This window comes from Nicotiana attenuata, chromosome 6 (genome assembly GCF_001879085.1).
Source record: "Nicotiana attenuata strain UT chromosome 6, NIATTr2, whole genome shotgun sequence".
Taxonomy (NCBI): Eukaryota; Viridiplantae; Streptophyta; class Magnoliopsida; order Solanales; family Solanaceae; genus Nicotiana; species Nicotiana attenuata.
In genome coordinates this window covers 78,096,365-78,117,324 of record NC_031994.1, presented here as the reverse complement: position 1 = coordinate 78,117,324, position 20,960 = coordinate 78,096,365, and the positions used below count along the sequence as shown (strand labels likewise).

Genomic DNA, 20,960 nt, shown 5'->3' with positions numbered 1-20,960 from the left:
AATGCCTATTTTGTCTGGTATAAATTTACTTTTAAAGGGTAAAAAAGTCGATCGACATTTCGCTAAGGGCCTCCGTGCTTTTAATATTGTATGTATGTATGTATATATATATATATATATATATATATATATATATATATATATATATATATATATATATATATGGAGAGAGAGAGAGAGAGAGAGAGAGAGAGAGAGAGAGAGAGAGAGAGAGAGGGGCCAAGCTAGCCTTGCAGTTGCGGGTTCGACCGAACCGAGTAGTTTTGATCCAAACATTAGAAAATATATTGAATTATACACATATTGCTAATTTAGAACCCAATAGTTTAAAAAAACTATAATCCAAACCCAAAAACTTCAAATATTGACTCTGCCTTTCTCTCTCACGCAAATAGTAATAATCATAATCTTTTTTATTTGAAATTCTATGACTCTCCAAATACTAATGTTATATGAGATGCAGGGGCGGAGCCAACTCTTTTACTATGGATTCAGAACCCACTAGCTTTGGTCCAAATCTTATACTATTTGTTTTAAGGAATTCATTGAATATATTCAAATCAATAATTTAGAACGTAGTAATTTAAAAGAATTAGAATCCTAAACCCATAAAATACAAATCTGGGCTTCACCAACATAGTGAGTATTTTATAAGATCAATTACCACACAAGAGGTAACTAAACAAACTGATTCACCACAATTTAGAGAATAATATATACACATTAATTAAATATATATTTAAGTAATTAGGGTAAAAACTTGTTCGTTTCCATCAAACTATATTGGTTTATCATGTATAAATAATGAGGCGAAAATATTAAATACTCTATTAACTAACTATGGTTAAACGAGGAAAGTCCATGTAAACACCTGTGGTAATTTTTTACCTAAGTGTATGACGCAGTATTTTTTAACATAAAACTTATCACTTAATTTTAATTAATCATTACTCCAACATATATTCTTACTTCAATTATAACCTAACCTGTAAAACTATGATGTGGCGCATGTAGCAAAGTTCTTTTCCCCCTTATAACTTTCTAGCGAACGAATTAGAAAAAGTATAAACCCTAACGAGTAGGGAAAAACCCTAGAAAGTTCCACTTGTACCCAGGCTTTTGCTTCTTCGGCCACTTGCTAACTCACCAAGAAGCCTACTTTCTCGCTCAATTGATCTATCTCGCCATCAACAATGGCGTCTATGATGGTAAGCCTCGATTTGTTTTTCGACCGTGTTAATGCTCATTCTGATTACTGAAAGAATAAAAGGCTCCGACTAGTGCCCGGTAATGCGAGAAATGTAGGCAACTTTTCATTTTAAAGAACAAATCTGAGTTCAGCTGTTTAAATTTCTCAAAAATGTGTAACAAGGTGAAGTGGAAGTGGATCCAGGATATTAAGTACGCGTGTGTGTGTGGGAGTGGGTAAACAAAGATAGACAACGTACTCAAGGCAGTCGATGTGGCAGCTGAGGTTGCCAACTATGCAAATCCACCCTTATTTGTAACTATTAATGCTTTTTTCAACTATTAAATTCAATAAAGCCTACATTTTGATCGAGACAGCTAAACATTTGTTACAGTTATTCTTTAGTTTGTCCGCAGTAAGTTCAGATTAATGATGATTAATGTGGTAGTTCGAAACTGTGAGAGTATGAAAAGTGTTTATGATGAAGGGTTTGTGTTACATTTTTAAGGTCAGGCATTAGTGAATATGATTGTTTAGAATGTGCAGAGATCTGTTGCCAGGTTGTCCTATTGTTACTAATTTGTCTTAGAAGAAATCTTTTTATTAGTATTGGAATGAAACAGGCCCAGGTAGAGCAGAGGGGATATAGAGGATTCTATAGCCAACTCCAACTAATTTGGAAATGAGGCACAATTGATTGATTGACTGGATATATTTATGTGTTACTGGTCTATTTTTTCGTTTAGTATTGTTCCCTTTTTTCTTCTAAATCATTTCTGATCTGGTGATGTCTCTTTTGAAATAACAGCAACCTCAGATCATATTGCTGAAGGAAGGGACTGATACGTCCCAAGGGAAGGCACAGTTGGTGAGCAACATAAATGCGTGTATGGCTGTGGCTGATGTGGTGCGTACCACCCTTGGTCCTAGGGGTATGGACAAGCTGATCCACGACGAAAAGGGAAACACGACTATTTCGAATGATGGTGCCACTATAATGAAGCTTCTAGACATAATACATCCTGCTGCGAAAATACTTGTTGACATCGCCAAGTCCCAAGACTCTGAGGTATGCTGTAAATTGTAATTTTGCTGCCTCAGCATTCATATTATTTGTTGCTATTATAACATCAGTTGAATAGTGTAATGCTGAAATTCAAAGTCGATTGCAGTGCTTTTACTTCAAATGTACATAGGACGTGGCTCATAAGTTGGACTGTATGTGCAGTGTAGAACTTATGAGCTTGGGAAATTTGATGCTTAGTATTGGAAATGTGTGTTGGCTGTTAGATTTATGGTCGTCCTCCTAAATACATGCTCTTTTAGAAGATAAAGTTGATAAAAGAATTTTGAGCCGAAGAGCTGGAATATGGTAGGGTGCGAAGGATGTTTGTTAAGTACTTATCATCAGAAAAGAAAAAAGAAGAAAGAAAGAAAGTGAATGGTTAGTTAAGCTCTAGAAAGTCTATTAGCATTTCTTTTCTTCAGATCATGTGGATTTTCCTTGGAAGCAAATTTAAGGAACTGTGGACCTGATCTTATGTTTTGAGCCACTTTGAATAAGATGCAGTAGACTGCTCTTCTTTAATTGATAAATTTTCATGTCAGCTGGTTCTTCTGCCAAGGTCATAAAGAAAGGTGGGTCTGAAAGTAGGTTGCCACATGTTTTCTAGTAAAACTATTATGAAGTGAGGGCTTTGTTATAAGGGAGAATGACGTGATTGACTGTTTTGAAGAATTCCTTTGAATGTAGAGATCCTACATCAAATGACCTTCAATAACCACAATATGGGCGTATTGGATAGTCTTGGGGCCTGGTGACAAAAATATTTCACCTAGTTTCGCTGATTGCAACTTTAGACTCACGCGGACATATGGGAACTTATTGTTGGTTTGGCATCTAAATTGTCAATTTACATGGATATAAAAAGCAGGTGGGCATCAGTGTAGAGGCAACTGACAAAGTCATTTTTTGTTGTGGGGGGGGGGGGGGGGGGTTAATTTAAAAGTTTGTGAGTACGGGTTCACATGAAAGTAGTGGGATAGCAGACATGTCTCCCATGGCATTTGATATCATGTGGTGCTATTATGTTGTTTCATCTTGGAGGGTACAAGCACTTCTTTTGCTGATAATACATTCTTGAGTTCCCCCTACCCCGACACCAAAATAAACATAAAGAAAGCAGCTTCCTTGTATCATTATCTGTCCAACTGATCACACTCAATGCGGAGGAGGACAGAAGCATTTCATTTTTACAGTTTTAGATATTAACAAGCATAAGGGAAAAAAAGACAAAGAGATAAAAGAAGAAAAAAAGTGTGATTTATATGGGATTTTGTTGGGAATTGGCTTCCAAGCCGACAATCTAGGTCACAGCTATAGGTTGAAATGTCATAAAGAAAAGGAAGCTGCTTTGAAAATGACAAAAAAGTGCATTATAGCAAGAGGGAGGAAAGGTGAAGAGATGGCAGAAAACACATTTCGAAGTTCACCTAGGCTTCCTTGTCCTAACCTTGCAATCAAAGTTGCTTTTAGCTAAGAGAAGCTTAGAGAGAAGTAAATGTTATAAACTCATCTTTTAATAACTATGGTGATCATATCTCTCGGCCTTTTATTGAGCGTAATATCTAATAACCACAGTGGTCTTTTGTGTGATCCGTCGAATAACCTGCAGCTTATCCACAAATGTTTCAGTTCTTGTAAAAATTTGGAGAATAGGACAGTAAACTAACACTTGAAGATATGGTATTGCAATTATTATATGTTATGTAAATCCACAACTTGTTGATAGGTCTTTTGATTGAATGGAATCCAGTAAGCTGTTTTATAAGATTGTTTTATGATTGTTCAGTTTGAGTTATTTCAGTATTTTTGAATCGACCTGAACAACATATACGGATCCCCTCCACCCCTTCTTCACTTCTAGTGCCTTGTCCATGTATGCAGGTTGGTGATGGAACCACTACAGTTGTTCTGCTTGCAGGAGAATTTTTGAAGGAAGCCAAGCCTTTTATTGAAGAGGGTGTCCACCCTCAAAATCTTATTCGCAGTTACCGAACTGCTTCTAACATGGTAGATTTTTCCTTCTCCTGTTTGCTCGTTCCTCTCTGTCTTTCTGCTTTTTTTGCTCTGTTCACTGTCCCAGGAGGGGGCAGATGGTTTAGTCATCATAGTTCATTGAGTAATTTGATATTGATTATATAGGCAATAGAGAAGGTAAAAGAATTGGCTGTTAGCATTGAGGGAAAAAGTTTGGAAGAAAAGAAAAGTCTGCTTGGAAAGTGTGCTGCTACGACTCTGTCGTCGAAGCTCATTGGAGGGGAAAAGGAATTCTTTGCACCCATGGTTGTGGATGCCGTTCTTGCAATCGGAGATGATGATAGGCTGAATATGATTGGAATTAAGAAGGTATACAATCTTGCAACTGATTTTTTTACAAGGCTTTGGTTGCTTAATTTCGGACTTTGTGACGTTGGCCTTTTGGTTCATTTTTACTTAACTGGTACTTTCATAAAGTATCAGAGTTCAGAGAACATTTTAGAGCTTATATTTATCTGAGTATCCATCTGAATGTTGTTCATGATTTGTTTAATCTATAAGCTATGAATGTATAGAATTTTTTTGGCGCGGCTCCTTTTCTTTTTAAAGTACTGTTTCCCTGCTCTTTTCATCTTCTCTACTGATAAGATTTCTGTTAAGAGTTTAACGCTTTGAGGCCTCTTTGAGTTGTTAGGCCAGGATTTAGGGTCCTTGTGTCTTCCTGTCACCCCCCCCCCCCCCCCCCCAAAGATGGTTTACAAGCTTAATTGCTTACTCCATTTAACTTGCTGATAGTGTATAGTGGAATAGTTACCCCTTTTGGGTGCTCTCTGTAGTAACAAAGTTGTTGAAACATTGTAAGTTGAGATGTTACTGCTAAACATTGCTATAAAGGGGGAGATGACATCCTCTTCAGTCTCCCTGAAAATAAAGCAAACCTAGTAGAGAAGGAAAAACAGTTTTTAGAGGCTCGTTTGAGGCGCGCTTAGTGCTGAAGCTAAGTTAAAACAAAAACCATGCACTTCACCTCGCTTAGGCAGCATTTTAGTTAGGCACTTAGGTGTTTAAGGCATGCATCTCATTGCTCATGAGCTCAGTCTTTAAGAGGTTGTACTAGACATATATAGTTGGTAAGCCGATTATATTAGTTGTTTAAGAATGTTATGAACGAATATTTATTGATTAGGGACAGTAAATCAAAATTTTCATGGGAAATCTATCTCCAAAAATAAAAATAAAAACATCTTTTCATCGAGATCCAAATTTGAAATTGTTTTTAAACTTGATTGACATGGTTTCTACTTCATATATTTCACTTAATTATGGTTGTTTTTTGTTTCTGCCCCTATCAGGGTAGGGGTAAGGTCTGCCTACACATTACCCTCCCCAGACCCCACTATATGAGATTTTACTGGGTAGTTGTTGTTGTTGTTGTTGTATGGTTGTTTTTGTTTGTAGTTATGTCTCTTGCATTACATATATGTTATCTTTCTTCATTAGTGCCTTTATTCATTAAAGCTCATACTTTAATTTCACTTGACGCTTAAACCCCCAAATAAACTTAGCGTTTTTCCGCACTTCTCACTTTTGACTGCTATGGAAAAAGAAGAAAAATTTGCAATATGCTAGACATATGGTTGTAGCCCAGACTGCTTTAGTGGATATCAGTATATTGGAGCGTTAAATTAGAGAATATCATTGAATCTAACTTATTGCAAGAAAAAAAAGGTTCACCAATAAAAGAAAAAAGTAGAAAAGGTTCGACAATGTTGTCCTATGCTGCACCGTTTTTGCCAACATCTTTATTATTTTTCTTTGATATGTGTTAGGGTGTGGAAGAAAAAAGTAATGATTCTTTGTGTAAATTGAAGATAGACCTCTGAGCAAATGAAGAGCATATATGCCTTCTGATTACAGCTTAATTAGAGACTACATAAAATTTTTCTATTGGCTATACAAGCTTATATCTAATATTTTTCTGACCTTTTCTTTTTCTCCCTTTTGTTGATGTGTAGGTGCCTGGAGGTAATATGCGGGATTCGTTCCTTGTAAATGGTGTTGCCTTTAAGAAGACGTTCTCCTATGCTGGTTTTGAACAGCAGCCAAAAAAGTTTGTAGACCCCAAGATACTTTTGCTGAACATAGAGTTAGAGCTAAAATCAGAAAAGGAAAATGCAGAGATAAGGTAGGATGTTTCAGACATACTTCTGATTTTGTTTGAGAAGAAATGTGTAATTTGTCCAATTTAGTATTTTCTTTCATAAGTTGCACTGTTCTGTGTGTGCTTGTTCCACCTAATCATCTTCTGTATAGGCTTTCAGATCCAGCACAATATCAGTCAATTGTTGATGCAGAGTGGAATATCATTTATGACAAGTTGGATAAATGTGTAAAGAGTGGGGCCAAAGTTGTGTTGTCTCGACTTGCTATTGGGGATCTTGCCACACAGGTTGGATACAAACTTGCCTTACGGTCCATTCCTTTGATTAATAGTCTTACCTTCACATGGATTCTTCGGAGAACTAGAATTTAGAGAGATAGTAAGTAGAGGCAGTAAATGTTGTAGCTTGATCTTTGGGGAGATATAGTCGTGCTGATTTTTCATGAGTCATGGTAGTTTATTCCGTAATATCAAATATGTTTAAAAATGTCTAATATGCTTAATGAACAAAGATTGAGTGCCTCCCTCACCATCCTCTTTCTTTCCTTCTTTTTTTTCTTGTCTCATTGTGCCTCCGCCACCCTCTTAATTTTGGTTGTAGAGGGAGGTGTCAGTAATTTGACAACAAGCCAAATTATCTAGAAATTGACAGAGTTTCTGTGAGCGAAAGTAGAAACTATAGTCTCTCCATCTGGTGCTTTCCGCTTAGTTGATAAAATTCTAATAAACCGTTGAAGTTTTGATCAGAAAACAGAGTTGTCTTGATGTTTAATTACTGAACTCCAAGTTTTTGACACGGCTTGTTCTCCTTCTGGTTGTTGCAAAGAGATGTAAAGAAGAGTTGAATGTACGTTGGGGTTTTACTGCCATCATCTGATTAAGGCTACATTTTCTACATTTCTGTCAGAACCATCTCACTGATGCTTATTTGGGCTATAGGAAATAATTGTGAAGATTATGACTAATATACTTTATGTCTTTTATGTGCCCAGTATTTTGCAGATCGAGATATATTTTGTGCTGGTCGTGTCGCTGAAGAGGATCTGCAGCGGGTAGCAGCTGCCACTGGGGGAACAGTACAAACAACTGTGAACAATGTTATTGATGAGGTTTTGTCCTTGTCCCTGTTACCCATAATCTTACTTGGACAACTGTAGACACCTCCGATGACATGGTTGAATTATATTAGATTTTGGTCAATAACTTTTACTTTAACCAACTGGATTATTATCTAGGTTCTCGGCTCTTGTGAGATTTTTGAGGAGAAGCAAGTCGGAAATGAGAGATTCAATATATTCAGCGGATGTCCCTCGGGCAAGACCGCCACTATTGTCCTTCGTGGTGGAGCAGATCAGGTTTTTCATCACTTCAGTTATGCATACAACTATTATTCGATTCTTTGCTCCTGATTTTCTCTTTTAATAATCTTTAGTTCATAGAGGAATCCGAGAGAAGCTTGCATGATGCTATTATGATTGTCAGGAGGGCTTTGAAAAACTCTACGGTCGTTCCTGGAGGTGGTGCTATAGATGTAAGAACGTTCTACAATTTCCAGGAATGATTTCACTGTGATAATAACTATACCTTGTTGATTAAGACAACCCTTGGATGCAGATGGAAATAAGCCGTTTCTTGAGGCACCATGCTCGGACAATTCAAGGGAAATCTCAGCTCTTTATAAACTCTTACGCAAAAGCTCTTGAGGTAGGGATTCTTTTTGCTTTGACAGAGATTATTTTCTGTTTTTCCTAGAATTAGCTAAATGTATGCTGATGTTGTGTCACGTCTGGAATTTGTATGTGCTATTTGAATGTATTGCCAATATCTGGAATTTTCGCTCTCATATATCCTTCACTTTCGTGATAAGGTTCCAACATCAATTGCTAGCTTTATCAAGTTACCTAGGAGAAAAGGAGAAATAGATGCTCCACCAATATCACAAAAAAGTGCAGATATAGATGCTAGTGGTCTTTTTGGTCAGAGAAATGCAAGGATGACTGTTACATGCTAGAAATCCTGATAATAAGAAATAGATGCTGGTGGTCTTTTCATTCAGAAAGAAATGCTAGGATTTATTTTCAGACTGGTATATGCCAGAAACCCTGACAATGTGGCTCGGTGGATGGTGCCTTTTCTTTTCTCTGTGGTCCAAGACTTCAGGAATTATGAATCCGTGCACGGTGGATGTAGAGAGCAGCCTGAGGGGATTTTAGTTGTTTTCTCCTTCCTTACCACTTTTATACTCTCAAAGGTCTTATGATTAATGCTTTCCCTTTATCATAAAATCACTTTCCTCTACTTTGGTGTATGTTACCAAGCTAGTCTACTTCGATCATTGGTTGTGTCCTGGACCTTCTTGCATTAGTCTAATTTGATAATTGGTTTTATATAGATCTGCTTTTAATGAGTTAATCTTTGTTGGTCAAATGTATTTTTACCAAAGAATTGGCTTGTTTGATTCCAACAGAAGCCTATTGTTTCTCGCTGTAAAAACTCTTTAAGCTATTGATATTGCTCCTCTTACTTGGTAAGAGATTTGTCTGTATTTTATCATCATTCTTAGTTAGCTATGGCTGCCGATGCTAGTAGGTCTTTGAGATAGTCCTTGGTGTTCTTTTTGTGGACAATTTCTTGATATTGCTTTCTCTGAGGTTTTATGGAACTTGGTCATTTTGAAATGTGTCTCCTATTACTTATAGAGCATGTGTTCAATTTTGTGATACCTTATTAATTCAGCACTGGCATAATGCAGATTATTCCCCGTCAGCTATGTGATAATGCTGGTTTTGATGCAACTGATGTGCTGAACAAGCTCAGACAAAAACACGCTCTTCCGTCTGGTATGCATACCAATTTTTTTGGGGATATATAATAACAGTAACTCATTGAAAAGTACTAGTAGGAACGGTAGAACTTTTTAGGTTTCCAAGTGTACTAGCCGCTTTTACGAGGGTTGATAGTTTTTCTGGGATGGCTTTTGGCATATTTTTCGGGTTCTTTTCTTTGTGTATTCAATTGTAATGATTTTGTCCAAAAAAGGGGGAAAATGCACACTCCTTAATGATAATGCACTATGCTGGACAGGTGAGGGCGCACCTTATGGAGTCGACATCAATACTGGGGGCATTGCTGATTCATTTGCCAACTTTGTTTGGGAGCCAGCAGTCGTGAAGGTTATTTACATTCACTTCTTTTTTTTGTTGATAAATTTAGTTTAGCTTGTTATTAATCAACCACTCATCTTTTGGCTCTTGTTTTTACTAAAGTATCAGCTTTTCAATGAAAATTACTTTATCCAAAAAAAAATAATCTAAAACATCAGTTTTTTCGTAGGTTATTCTTGTTTCCTAAAAATACTTTACAAACGATTTCTACTTTGTCCAGATAAATGCCATCAATGCAGCCACTGAAGCAGCATGCCTCATTCTGAGTGTAGACGAGACAGTGAAGAATCCTAAGGTAATTTCGACTTTGTGGAACCACCTTCTTCCCAGCTTGTCTACCACAATGGACATAATAGACAAGTGCATATGGGGTTTTGCAAGTCACCTTTTTTTTCTGCTTTTTTTTTTTGTCTTCAAGGTTAAGTTGCTTTAAGAATCACAACAAAATTCACAACTTCCAATGTTGCAGGAATTTTCCTGCCTCCCCTTGTCGCACTTTTCTGTTGATAGTTGCTCAACAATTCTTGCTGGAAAAAAATAACCTAGTAATGATGCAGTAGCTCTTCTGAATTTTGTTGACTAAGGGCGGGACTTAAGATCCTTGCAGCCAAGCCTTAGTGGCAAGGTTGTTAGTTGGTACTTTGCACTTTAGGACTGGGCAGGTGTCAGGATTTTATCTGATTCCTTGTTACTCCAACAAAGCATAGTGGAAAAGGAAAAATAACAAAGATGTGGATGGAGAGAAACTTTGTATGGTGTCATTTAGCCTTAGGCTGACTAAGTCAAAGCAGTCCTGTCACTGAAGTCTTGCAGTCTGAGCTAGATGAGACGCGACTGTAATGTGCGAAGGTGTTTTTGAGTGCTCCTGCATCTCTCAACTTCCTTTTTTTGATAACTTAGAAACCCCTGAGGGCAAGTTGGCGTAAAGTTCGAAACTTGGTGGATAATGAGCCTGTTCCTTTACAGTTTTCCTCTTCAATGCCAGGCTTTTGTCTGTGGCTCGGTTCGAACTCGTGACATGCACCTAACCCGCATCATGTACTGCTCTACCACTAGACGATAGCCTTGGGAGCGTCCCTCATCTCTTAATTTTCTTCCCTTTACAACAGTATCTAAGATCTTAAAAAAGGCTGGTTCTTTGAGGAGCTATGGCTTCCTGACAAGCTGAAGGGATAACATGCAGACTACCTCTGTTGTTGTCTAAGAGTTTCTGGATCTAAAAAAAGATCAAATTAGTGTAAGCTAGTCCTCTTCATGATGACAATCTGCGTCTGTAATTTCGGTGCTGTTCTAGGTGAAGCTTTGTGGATTACTTTAGGTTTTGATCTTGCTCATCAGATTTTGTTTTTGCTTGTGTTGGATATGTTCATCGTACTTGTATGCGTCCTTACTTGGCTGGAAGTAATTCCTATCTCCTTTGAAATTGCAGTCTGAGAGTGCACAAGGAGATGCTGCTGCAAGTGCTATGGGTGGGAGAGGGCGTGGAGGTGGTCGCGGTCGTGGAATGAGGCGGCGATAGATCACAAGTTCTTTGCAGATTTTGCTATGATTTTCATTTAGACTTTTTTGCGTTCACTCCTGCTGAGATGAAATAGAAAGAATGCAAGGAAAAGAAAGGTGGGAATCAAGCGGGTTGACCCCTTGATGGTACGCCATCTTCATATATGGCGTGATTCCAAAAATTGTTCTCCAAATCTGGCTGATGAGCTTATTTTTATTTGTGAACTAATTTCCGGGTTTTTGCAACTGTCATCTTTCCATCGTCTGCTAATGTAATGTTTTTCTGGTTCTCTCCCCTGCGATATTTAAATCAGTGTAGAACTCCCTTGTAAGCCAATGGAAAAAATGCAACCTTGACCAAAATGTTAAAATTTGGACCTCGATTCTTTTGATTCCTGGGAATTAAAGCATCCCCGCTGTCATTTTTGCTGGTGTATATATGCAGAAATCCATTCAGAAATATACTCCATCGGATCATGAAATGCTCACAGATATGCCAAATAAAAGATTTAAAACCAACTGCTTTACAATCAATGCAACTCCAAACAGCTACTGCCACAATTTAGAGCATTGTCTAATTCCAATTGCATATGTAGGATACAGAAAAGGTCCAAATATACCCTTGTCCTTCGTTAATACTTTAGCCCATATATGCCGTTACGGTCACATAATTAATCCATATATGCTCAAGTAGTCTAATTTGCTCTTTCTTTAATTGTATTAAAGTACACTATTTCCTTTCTTCTTTTTTCTTTTCTTCTCTTTTTTTTTTCTTTTTCTTTCTCCCATATCCGACTTCCTCCCTTGGTGATGCCTTCTCCATTTTCGTCACCAATTTCACGTGATTTTATTCCTAAAAATCAAACCTACACCACCAAAAGCTTCCCAGCGAGGCCCTGGTTCTTCTGAAAAGAAGGAGATGAAAATTGTTGGAAAAATTTCGGTGGTGTTAATTTGGTGAAGGTACGATATGGTTATTCAAATTTTGAAGGTGTTGTTCACTGTGGATCATCAAATCTGAAGGGAACAAGACCTTCAAAATTCGAATAACCATATCCTACCTTCACCCAAGTAATACCACCAAAAATATTTCTCCGACAATTTGCATTTCCTTCATGTCAGAAGAACCTATGGGGTTTGTGATATTAAAATTAGCAGGAATTCATGAGTTTTGTCAAGTGAAATTGGTGACGAAAATAGAGAAGGCATCAGCAATGGAGGAACTCGAATATGCGAGAACGAAAAAGAAAAAAAAAGAGAAGAAAAAGAAAGAAAGAAAAGAGAAAGGTAAAGAAAAAAGGTACTAATAAAAAGGAAATAATATTTGTAATATACTTTAGTACAATTAGCGAAAGAGCTAATTAGTTTGGATGGATTCCGTTTCAAAAAGAGCATATATGGACCAAGTTAGGGGTGTACATAGGTCGGGTTGGTTCGGATTTTACAATTACCAAACCAAACCAATAGTGTCCGGTTATTAAATCTAAAGACCGAACCAAACCAATAAAACTCGGGTTTTTCACTCTCGGTTTTTCTCGGTTTTTCGGATTTTTCGGGTTTTTTTCCGGTAAAATCTTCGTAGAACAAAATATATAAATTGTGCTCAAAATATTTCTTTAGTCCTAGTAAGATACAACTATATAAAGCATCTTCTAAGAAAATAATACAAAATATGAGATATGTCATGGCATTATCCTAAAATATTCAACAATAAAGACAATAAACTTATGTAATATAAATGCCGCTAATTAAAAAGCCATAATAAAAATAGACATAATCTAAAAGTACTAAGTCATGCTAAAATAAGTAGACTAATAAGGGAGTATTAATTACATGACTAAACGCTAAAGAAAAACTAAAAATATGTTATGCATTTTTTTCTAAATTATTGCAAAACAAAAAATAGATATTCAATACATTCCAGTTCGTAGAATTGTGTTGAACGTCTTTTGTTAGCATTACTATTGATTTGATTTTGGTTTGGGTTTTTGTTAGCACTATTTAATTTAATAATGTTTCAAAAGTTCTAAATCCAACCTTGAAATAATACCTCAAAAGATAAAATTATGAAATCCTTTACGAAATATTTATAAATTACATCACAATAAGTATATTTATATATTAAATATATCTAAAATTTCTATATATGTAATGTCGGATTGGTTTGGTTTCGGTTTGACTTTCTTTAGTTAAAACCAAACCAAACCAATTATGGTCGGATTTTTTTTCTCGGTTTGACTCGGATTATCGGGTTGGTGCGGTTTGTCGGTTTCCTTCGTACACCCCTAGGACCAACTATGTGACGGTAAGGGCATATATAAGCTAAAATATTAACGAAGGGCAAATGTGCTTAATTTCGTATAGTATAAGGGCATATTTGGACCTTTTCCGTTTAGGATAAAAGGAAAAGAAGTCATACACGAAAAGGGATTTTGCAAAAAGAAGTAAGAAATAAATTAGTAGAAAGTGGTAAATCGATCTTCGTTGAAATTGAAAACAGAGTGATTATGCATTTGTGCAACTTTTCATGTTCTGGCATATATAGTACCTTATGTTACTCTTCATACCACGTTCCAGCTCCAGCAAACCAATTTATTGTTCAAGTTCAAAGTATGATCCAGCATCCTACATTGAGCTAGCCTGCGACTAGGAGTGACAAACGGGCGGGTCGGATCGGATATGGTTCGGGTCGAAACGGGTAATGAAAAAATGGATAAATTATCCGGCCCGCCCCATATTTAATACGGATAAAAAACGGGTTAACCGGCAGATAATATGGGTAATCATATTATCCACGACTTCTTGTATATGATCACTTTTGGGAGAATTCTTAGTCTCCCTAACTTGAGGAACCCCCAATTTGAGGCCTTACAAATGTAAAAGTTAGACCCATTGGTTATCGATTTTCTCAATGGATAATATGGTTCTTATCCATATTTGACCCGTTTTAAAAAGTTCATTATCCAACCTATTTTTTAGTGAATAATATAGGTGGTTAACTGTTTTCTTTTAACAATTTTGCCACCCCTACCTGCAACTCCTTTAATATCTTTGAAAGACCGATAGCATTCAGAAGTATCCATACACAAGTTAATCGGAGAAGGGCTTAGCATTGTGAAGTTCGTGCACGACAAAAGATCCATCACATATTCGTTGCTTTCTGAACTTTATAAAACCTAACTTTACAAATATACTTTTTGATAAGAATTTTATTGATAAAAAAGCATATTGTGCTGGACTATGCACATGACCGAGACCTTTGAATCTATTACAGAATATACATAGGACATCACAACGTTGACTAAACCAATTCAACTCGTTTACTAATATTTTCTATAAGCTGGTTTGCACTCAGCACGGCGTTCTCAACTGGAGTTCTACGCTTGACAAGCTGCCTTGGATTTCGACATGTCTGTAATATATCTGACATTTCTTCAGCTTTCTCAATGATGGATTTTCTTCTCGTATGCGAAGAGTCTCCATCTTCAATATATGTGTTGGGTAACTTCTCAGAGTGGGGTGTAGAAACCATCATGTCTCTAAGTTTCTGTACCTTTTCAGTCATTCCTTGTTTTTTGAGATCATTGCACATTCTCTGATATGTAAGATATTGAGGAACTAGTCCTCTCCGAATCATGTCACGAAACCACTCAATAGCATCATCAAATCGATGCATCTTGCAGAATAAATGTATAAGCATGGTACTTGTAGCTAAGTCCAAATCAAAACCCTTTGCCCTCATCTCTTGGATAATTTGCATTGCCAGATCCAATCTATCCTGCTCACATAGCATCTTTACCAGCAGATGGTATGTTAGTCGATCTGCCACGTATCCAGATTCAATCATCTTGGTATAGAGGTTTAAGCCTTCTTCAATCTTCCCAAACTTGGAGAAGTACCGAAAGAAGTAATTATAAGTTGTTGCTGTTGGCATAAAACCTATATTTATCATCATCTTAAGAATCTTACTAGCCCCGATAAGATCTCCTGCCTTGCAGAAACCTTTCACCAACGAATTGTAAGTTGACAGAGTTGGACCAGATTCCAAAACCGACAGCCTCTCCATCATTCCTGATGCTTCCTTGAACCGCCCAGCTTCTCCTAATGCATCTATTATTGGATTGTAGACAATTGCATTGGGCTCAATTCCTTCCTCTTTCATCTCACCAATCAATTCAATTGCCATCTCAACTCTCCGCATCCGGCATAATCCTTCGACAAGGGTACCATAAGTTACAACATTAGGTTTTATGCCCTCCTTTTTCATCTCAGCCCACAACCGCTCAGCTTTCTTGATCTTTCTTGATCGAAACCATCCATTTAACAATATATTATAGGCCCGAATAGATGGCGACCAATTTGAGTCTTGTCCTTTTCGTCTATAAAAATACTCAGAAGCTACCTTCACATGCCCCTCTTTGCATAAAGAATCTAATAGTATCTCAAATAAGTTGTTCTCCAAGCCCGCAGCATGTAAAAAGTCTATATTTGAAGAAAATTCATATGTTCGAATTGCTGGTAAGAGCATACCTGCAAAGACAAAAGGATCACAGTACTCATCAGATGATTAGAACTTACATATGTGCACCAAATATCAAGTGGCCAAAGATTCAAAATGAACCGACTTATAAATCACTTGAGAAGAATTGAAGATAATAGCAGGAGATCTCTCCTCTCCTCTCCTCTCTCTTCCCCCCCCCCCCCCCCCCTCCTCTTGCAAGAAACTGTACTCCAGATGAAGTATGCAGTTGGCTTTCCGTTCAAAGCCTTAGATTCTCAATCGGTTTTTTTAGTGGGGAAGAATAGTGCCGGAAGGGAGCGAGACCAAACCGAGCGACTAGTAGAATAAGCCCTGACAGATCTTCGTCCCATTTCATGGATGCATCGCATTGAGAATTGACTCGTTAGATTAACCATTTAGACCTTTGGTAGCAGGTTGCAGCTTGCACATGCAGGATCCCCCAGGAGGTCAACTTGATCAATACTATTTTCTATCGTTAAAGTGGAGAACCGAACCAATTACGTTCCCTGAGCTATCGCATGGTTAAACTTCTCGGGCTCGACCCCATGACACAATTCTGGGATGAGGTGAGAAGAAAACAGAAAAGTTAGAGTTTTGAAGAAACCTACGGGAAAGTCAAATCATTTCATTTCGACAACGGCCCAAACGAAGCAAACCATTTCTGAGAGACCTCGAGCGTAATACATGCTACTTGAAGCGAGCTACTTTAACTGCCAAAGGAGCGGGGCAACTCAAGTTAGACGAGAGATAAGGATGTAATTTCAAAGAGGCTTGACCGAGATGAATCAAAATATAGCTACTACACCAAAACTAGGTGCAAAGAACCAACCAGACTGAACTAGTGGATAAATCAGAAATACAGGGAAAAAAAAACATAGAAAAAGAAAGGCAATTTGGCATTATGACTAACTCCAATAATTCCAAGTTAAAATTCAACATGTGATACATCTCTCTTATATTATAAGAGAAATGAATTATCATGTCACTTTTAGGCCGAACATGATCAAATTATGGTACATATGAGTGCCTTTCCAAGTTGCTCGGACTCTTCATTTACGGTGCCACACTCGTGTCAACACGACGTGGGTGTGGGTGTGGAATCCATACTGGATCTGGTCAACTGACTATGGATACATTGGCCAAACTCAACAGAGAAATTCGGGACAGATGTAATAATTTATTTTATGAAGAGATACAATGATTTCTGAAACTAAACAAAAGTTAGGGTGAAATCAAAGAAAATAGAATACCTTGTAGATAGAAATTTTCATGTTAGTCCTTTTCTTTTTATCTCCTCAGATTCTCCTCTTGATCAATATTTTCTCCTTCCCGGAATTATCTCATAACAACTTCTTGTATAAGTTTATTTTTTTTTTTAAAAAAAAATAAAAAATTAGCAGGATGTACAGAAACAACTAGTACTCAAAATCCAGCTCAAAGCCAGAACTTGTGAATTTGTAATAAACTGGAGCACACAAATTACTGGGGAAAATAACAGAAGTAAATTAACAAAGAAATTCAATAGTAAAAAACACCATGACTTCGCCTATTGCAAGCATAGCTGATCTCAACTATGGAAAAAGGAGGAGGATTTCAGCAAATTGACAGCCAATCCCCCGAATACTAAATTTTTCAGGAGGGATTGAACTGAATAGAGCTGAATTGACACATAGTATACATATATTCAACCCAAACTACTTTTAAATTGAGGTGCAGTTAATTCATTGATTGAATTTTTAAACATTTTTATGTATGATTTTCGGAAAATAAAACCAGTACCTGCCCTTGCATATCGTCTGATCAATATGGAAAGTGTATCAAGATTGGGTCTTTCAGTAGAACTGAGTCTATCAAGTATCAAATTCCAAGCAGAATCAAATTCCCTTCCTTTCCCAAGTGCATTAACCATAGCATTAAACACAGTAACAGAAAACTTAAACCACTCTTTCTTCTCAGCCCACAAGTAAAGGGTAAACAAAGGCTTAGGAGAAGAATTAAAATGGGTGAAAAGTTGAAGAAACATAGGCTCATTAACTTCAAAAATCCCAGCTTTATCCAATGCATTTTCAAGAATAGGTCCAGGTGGGATGGTGAGGTCACTGAGGAGGTCACATAGGGTGGTGAAAGTAGTGGGGCAGTAATTAGGGGTGGTGGGGTTTTGGGGTTGGGGTGAAATGAGGGGGGTGGGTTGTTTAGGTGGGTGGTTCAATGGCCATTTCATTAGGGGCTTAACTCGTGTTGATTTCAGGTTTGAATGGGTTGAGAAGAGCTTTGAATTAGGGTTTATTTGGGTAGTGGTGGGATGTGAGAGAAGAGAAGTTAGAGAGATAATGGAGCGGCGGATGTTTAGAGCTTTCATAGCTTTGCTCCACAATCTAATATATAAGAATCTTATACTAGTTTATAAATTAAAGCATTTGATGAATTTGTGTATCCACTGTTTCTGTAGTTGGATTTGTGTCTGCTCATTGGAAAGAAGCAGTGACTGAGGTTGTAACTATGGCGGATTGGGGTTTTTCCTGGGTTTATACAGATGAATTGTAGAGTTGAGTACAAAACTACCGGAAACTTTTGTGATAACTGGTATTTCTCTCTCAAATTAAATTTGTTATATTTTCACTCTCCTAACTTGAAAATGAATGGCCTAGTTGGTTTGGAGGGCGGGGATCGATCCCTTAAATGTTTTTTGGGTCGAGGCTATTACATGGGTATTTACCCAGTGTTCACCCGAAGGACAAATGTTATAGCAGCTGCGAATTTTTCTTGGTAGGGAGTGCTTCCCCCGAATGGGACCTTATGCGGCGCGAATTCGGATATAATCGAGCTCCAAAGAATACGGATATAATCGAGCTCCAAAGAATACCGGACGTCGGATAGGAAACCAAAGAAATATATATATATATANATATATATATATATATATATATATATATATATATATATATATATATATATATATATATATATATATATATATATATATAAGTGGAAAGCTCATAAGTTAAATGTTGAATTACCAAATTACCCTTCTAAATGACATAAATATTTTATTTAAGAAATACATAAATATAAAAAGAAGCTAATATATTTAAAGTGTCCTTTCTTAAAAGTTGTGTCCATTCAATTTAGGGAAGGATCTGCCCTATTGTGATTGAAATTGAATGTTTACGGCCATAATCAAATTTTATTAAAAATTTAAAAATATATTAACTCTCAATATTGATTTATAATTTGGAAAAACTAATTATGGGAAGCCCAAAACTCAAAAAGTAAATTACTTAAATACTCTTTAAATAATTTAAACTATTTAAATAAAAAATACCAATTTATTTGAAGGGATACAATTCTTTATGTGAGTATTAGTTACTAATGTTTAACCGTTGCTGCCTTTTAAATAAAAAAGTGAAACAGTTGGCCTTAAAGCTAAATCAAACTCTTTGCATTGCCTAATAAGCTTTATCAATGATGGTAAAGTTACTTTCTTTTCTATACTTGTTTTAAGTATAAGATACGGTAATCTCCTCTATTTCTCCTTTGAGTTTGTTTTTGTTTTGATTATTTAATTGATAAATAATTATTTATAGAAAAAATTGTTGTTAGTATTATTTATTTGTTTCCATGTACTATTACTTTTTCTAACAATATAATTATCATTATCATCACATTGCTGCAAATATAGTCCATTTTCCGTAATTTTTTTAAACCTTAGTATTACTTATTTTACTTCAGATATTGGTGATAACTAAAAAAAAAAAATTTCCTCTACAATAGCAATATCTAATAATCTGATAAAAGCACTTGACAAATACATTAAGTCGTCATGCAAATCCACATGAAGTAGGTGCTGGGGAATTAAGCCCTATTAAAGCTCTAGATATCAATTATCCAGGATTAATATTTGAAACAACCATGAATAATTACTACTTCCTCTGTTCAAAAAGATTGAGTAAAATAATCATTTTGAAACGAAGTATACGTTTCTCTATTATTATGGCTACAAAGAGAAACAAACTTAGATGAGTAATATCAAAGAAAAATAATTTGTATTACCCAAGAAATGTTGCTAATAACAAGCAACTCATATCAGACATAAACTATCCTTCAATCTCTATATAAAAATTTAAGCAAAATCAAGGGTTTGTAAAGGTCAAAAGAGTTGTCACAAATATTGGTAATTCTCCAAATTCCACATATTGTTTCACCTGGTTTGATGGGAAGAAAGTACCTCAAAGCTACAAAATTGAAATTTTAACGTGGCCACATGGATCTGATAAAGCGAGGTATATCGTATTTGCAGTGAGCATTAAACAGTTTACAATTTGTATTTTGTTGAGGGAGGAGATATCATTGTAACTTGTAAGATATTCTGATCCCTAGCTAATTTACAAATTGAACAAAATAATGTCAATTTTCAGTTCGAATAGTGTTCTTCTAAACTCTTGATATTTTCTAGCTTTTTGCTATTTATGAAACTATGAAGCATAATATTTTATTTTCATGCATTTCTCTCTTTTTCAATGAAGATAAATACTCCTTCCGTCTAATTGCAGCTTTAGCTCTTTTAATGTCCATTTAGAAGAAGAAAAAAATATAGCTTACTAAATATAGAGGTAACTTAGTAAGCTATTCCTTTTAAAAAAAACTTAAAGATTATATATATAAATTTATGGTCAAAGTTAATAAGTCTGACTCTCGAAATTCGAAAAGTATTATCTTTCTTGAAACGAAAGGAGTACTACTTTAATACTAACGGTATAGTTGGAAACAATTGATAAATTTAATTTTGAATTCCTAAGGTGACAATTATTTTGAGATAATTTTTTGAGTTAAAACAACAACTAAAATGGGACGGAGGAAGTAAAGCACATGGACAGACAATCTTCAATATTTGGTTTGTATCCGGCACTCATTTTTTTACATGGTCCTCTTTACGTACACTTTTAAGAGAGGATATCAATTTCATTAACAAGAGTCCTTGTAGTGATAATACAACATCTAATGAAGAAAAGGAACTTACACCAGAAATATAATCTATAAGGAAGTATTAATTAGGTGAGATACACTTCGTTACATGTTTGTACTTCATACATCCAAAATAAGTTTAAAAAAACTCATTTGTCTAATTAATCTTTATTGTTCATCATCATTTATAACCTGTTCGGGCAAGCTTCTTTTTGGCCAAAAGTGATTTTCTTGTTGTTGTTGCCAAAAGTGCTATTTTTCAAAGTTGAGGTGTTTGGCCAAGTTTTTAGAAGGAAAAAAGTACTTTTGAGTAAAAGAAGTTTTTGAGAAGCAGAAAAAAATAAGGAAAATTTTCGTATATATACCATATATGAAACTATATTACCAAATATGTTCATAGTTTGCATATTACCATTCATGCT

At 36.0% G+C, this 20,960-nt stretch overlaps 2 protein-coding genes across 2 annotated transcripts; one reads left to right on the top strand and one right to left on the bottom strand.

The window, feature by feature from the left end:
• On the top strand, nucleotides 884-11,446 carry LOC109227283 (T-complex protein 1 subunit eta). Its single transcript, XM_019392388.1, has 14 exons — nucleotides 884-1,208; nucleotides 1,998-2,258; nucleotides 4,137-4,262; nucleotides 4,395-4,598; nucleotides 6,245-6,414; nucleotides 6,543-6,678; nucleotides 7,383-7,499; nucleotides 7,626-7,745; nucleotides 7,823-7,921; nucleotides 8,005-8,094; nucleotides 9,143-9,230; nucleotides 9,475-9,563; nucleotides 9,775-9,849; nucleotides 10,984-11,446. The coding sequence occupies exons 1-14, from the start codon at nucleotides 1,194-1,196 to the stop codon at nucleotides 11,071-11,073; spliced, it is 1,680 nt and encodes a 559-aa protein (XP_019247933.1). The 5' UTR covers nucleotides 884-1,193; the 3' UTR covers nucleotides 11,074-11,446.
• Nucleotides 14,246-18,232, bottom strand: LOC109227282 (pentatricopeptide repeat-containing protein At5g11310, mitochondrial). Its single transcript, XM_019392387.1, has 2 exons — nucleotides 17,356-18,232; nucleotides 14,246-15,584 (listed from the first exon to the last, which is right to left on the bottom strand). The coding sequence occupies exons 1-2, from the start codon at nucleotides 17,933-17,935 to the stop codon at nucleotides 14,356-14,358; spliced, it is 1,809 nt and encodes a 602-aa protein (XP_019247932.1). The 5' UTR covers nucleotides 17,936-18,232; the 3' UTR covers nucleotides 14,246-14,355.

Excerpts from the sequence above, each read along its gene's own strand:
- LOC109227283 (XM_019392388.1), top strand. Across the intron at positions 7,746-7,822 it reads TTCGTGGTGGAGCAGATCAG|TTCATAGAGGAATCCGAGAG; the intron begins GTTTTTCATCAC and ends AATAATCTTTAG. Across the intron at positions 9,850-10,983 it reads AGACAGTGAAGAATCCTAAG|TCTGAGAGTGCACAAGGAGA; the intron begins GTAATTTCGACT and ends TTGAAATTGCAG.
- LOC109227282 (XM_019392387.1), bottom strand. The coding sequence starts at position 17,935 with ATGAAAGCTCTAAACATCCGCCGCTCCATTATCTCTCTAACTTCTCTT. Across the intron at positions 15,585-17,355 it reads CAGACGATATGCAAGGGCAG|GTATGCTCTTACCAGCAATT; the intron begins GTACTGGTTTTA and ends TTGTCTTTGCAG.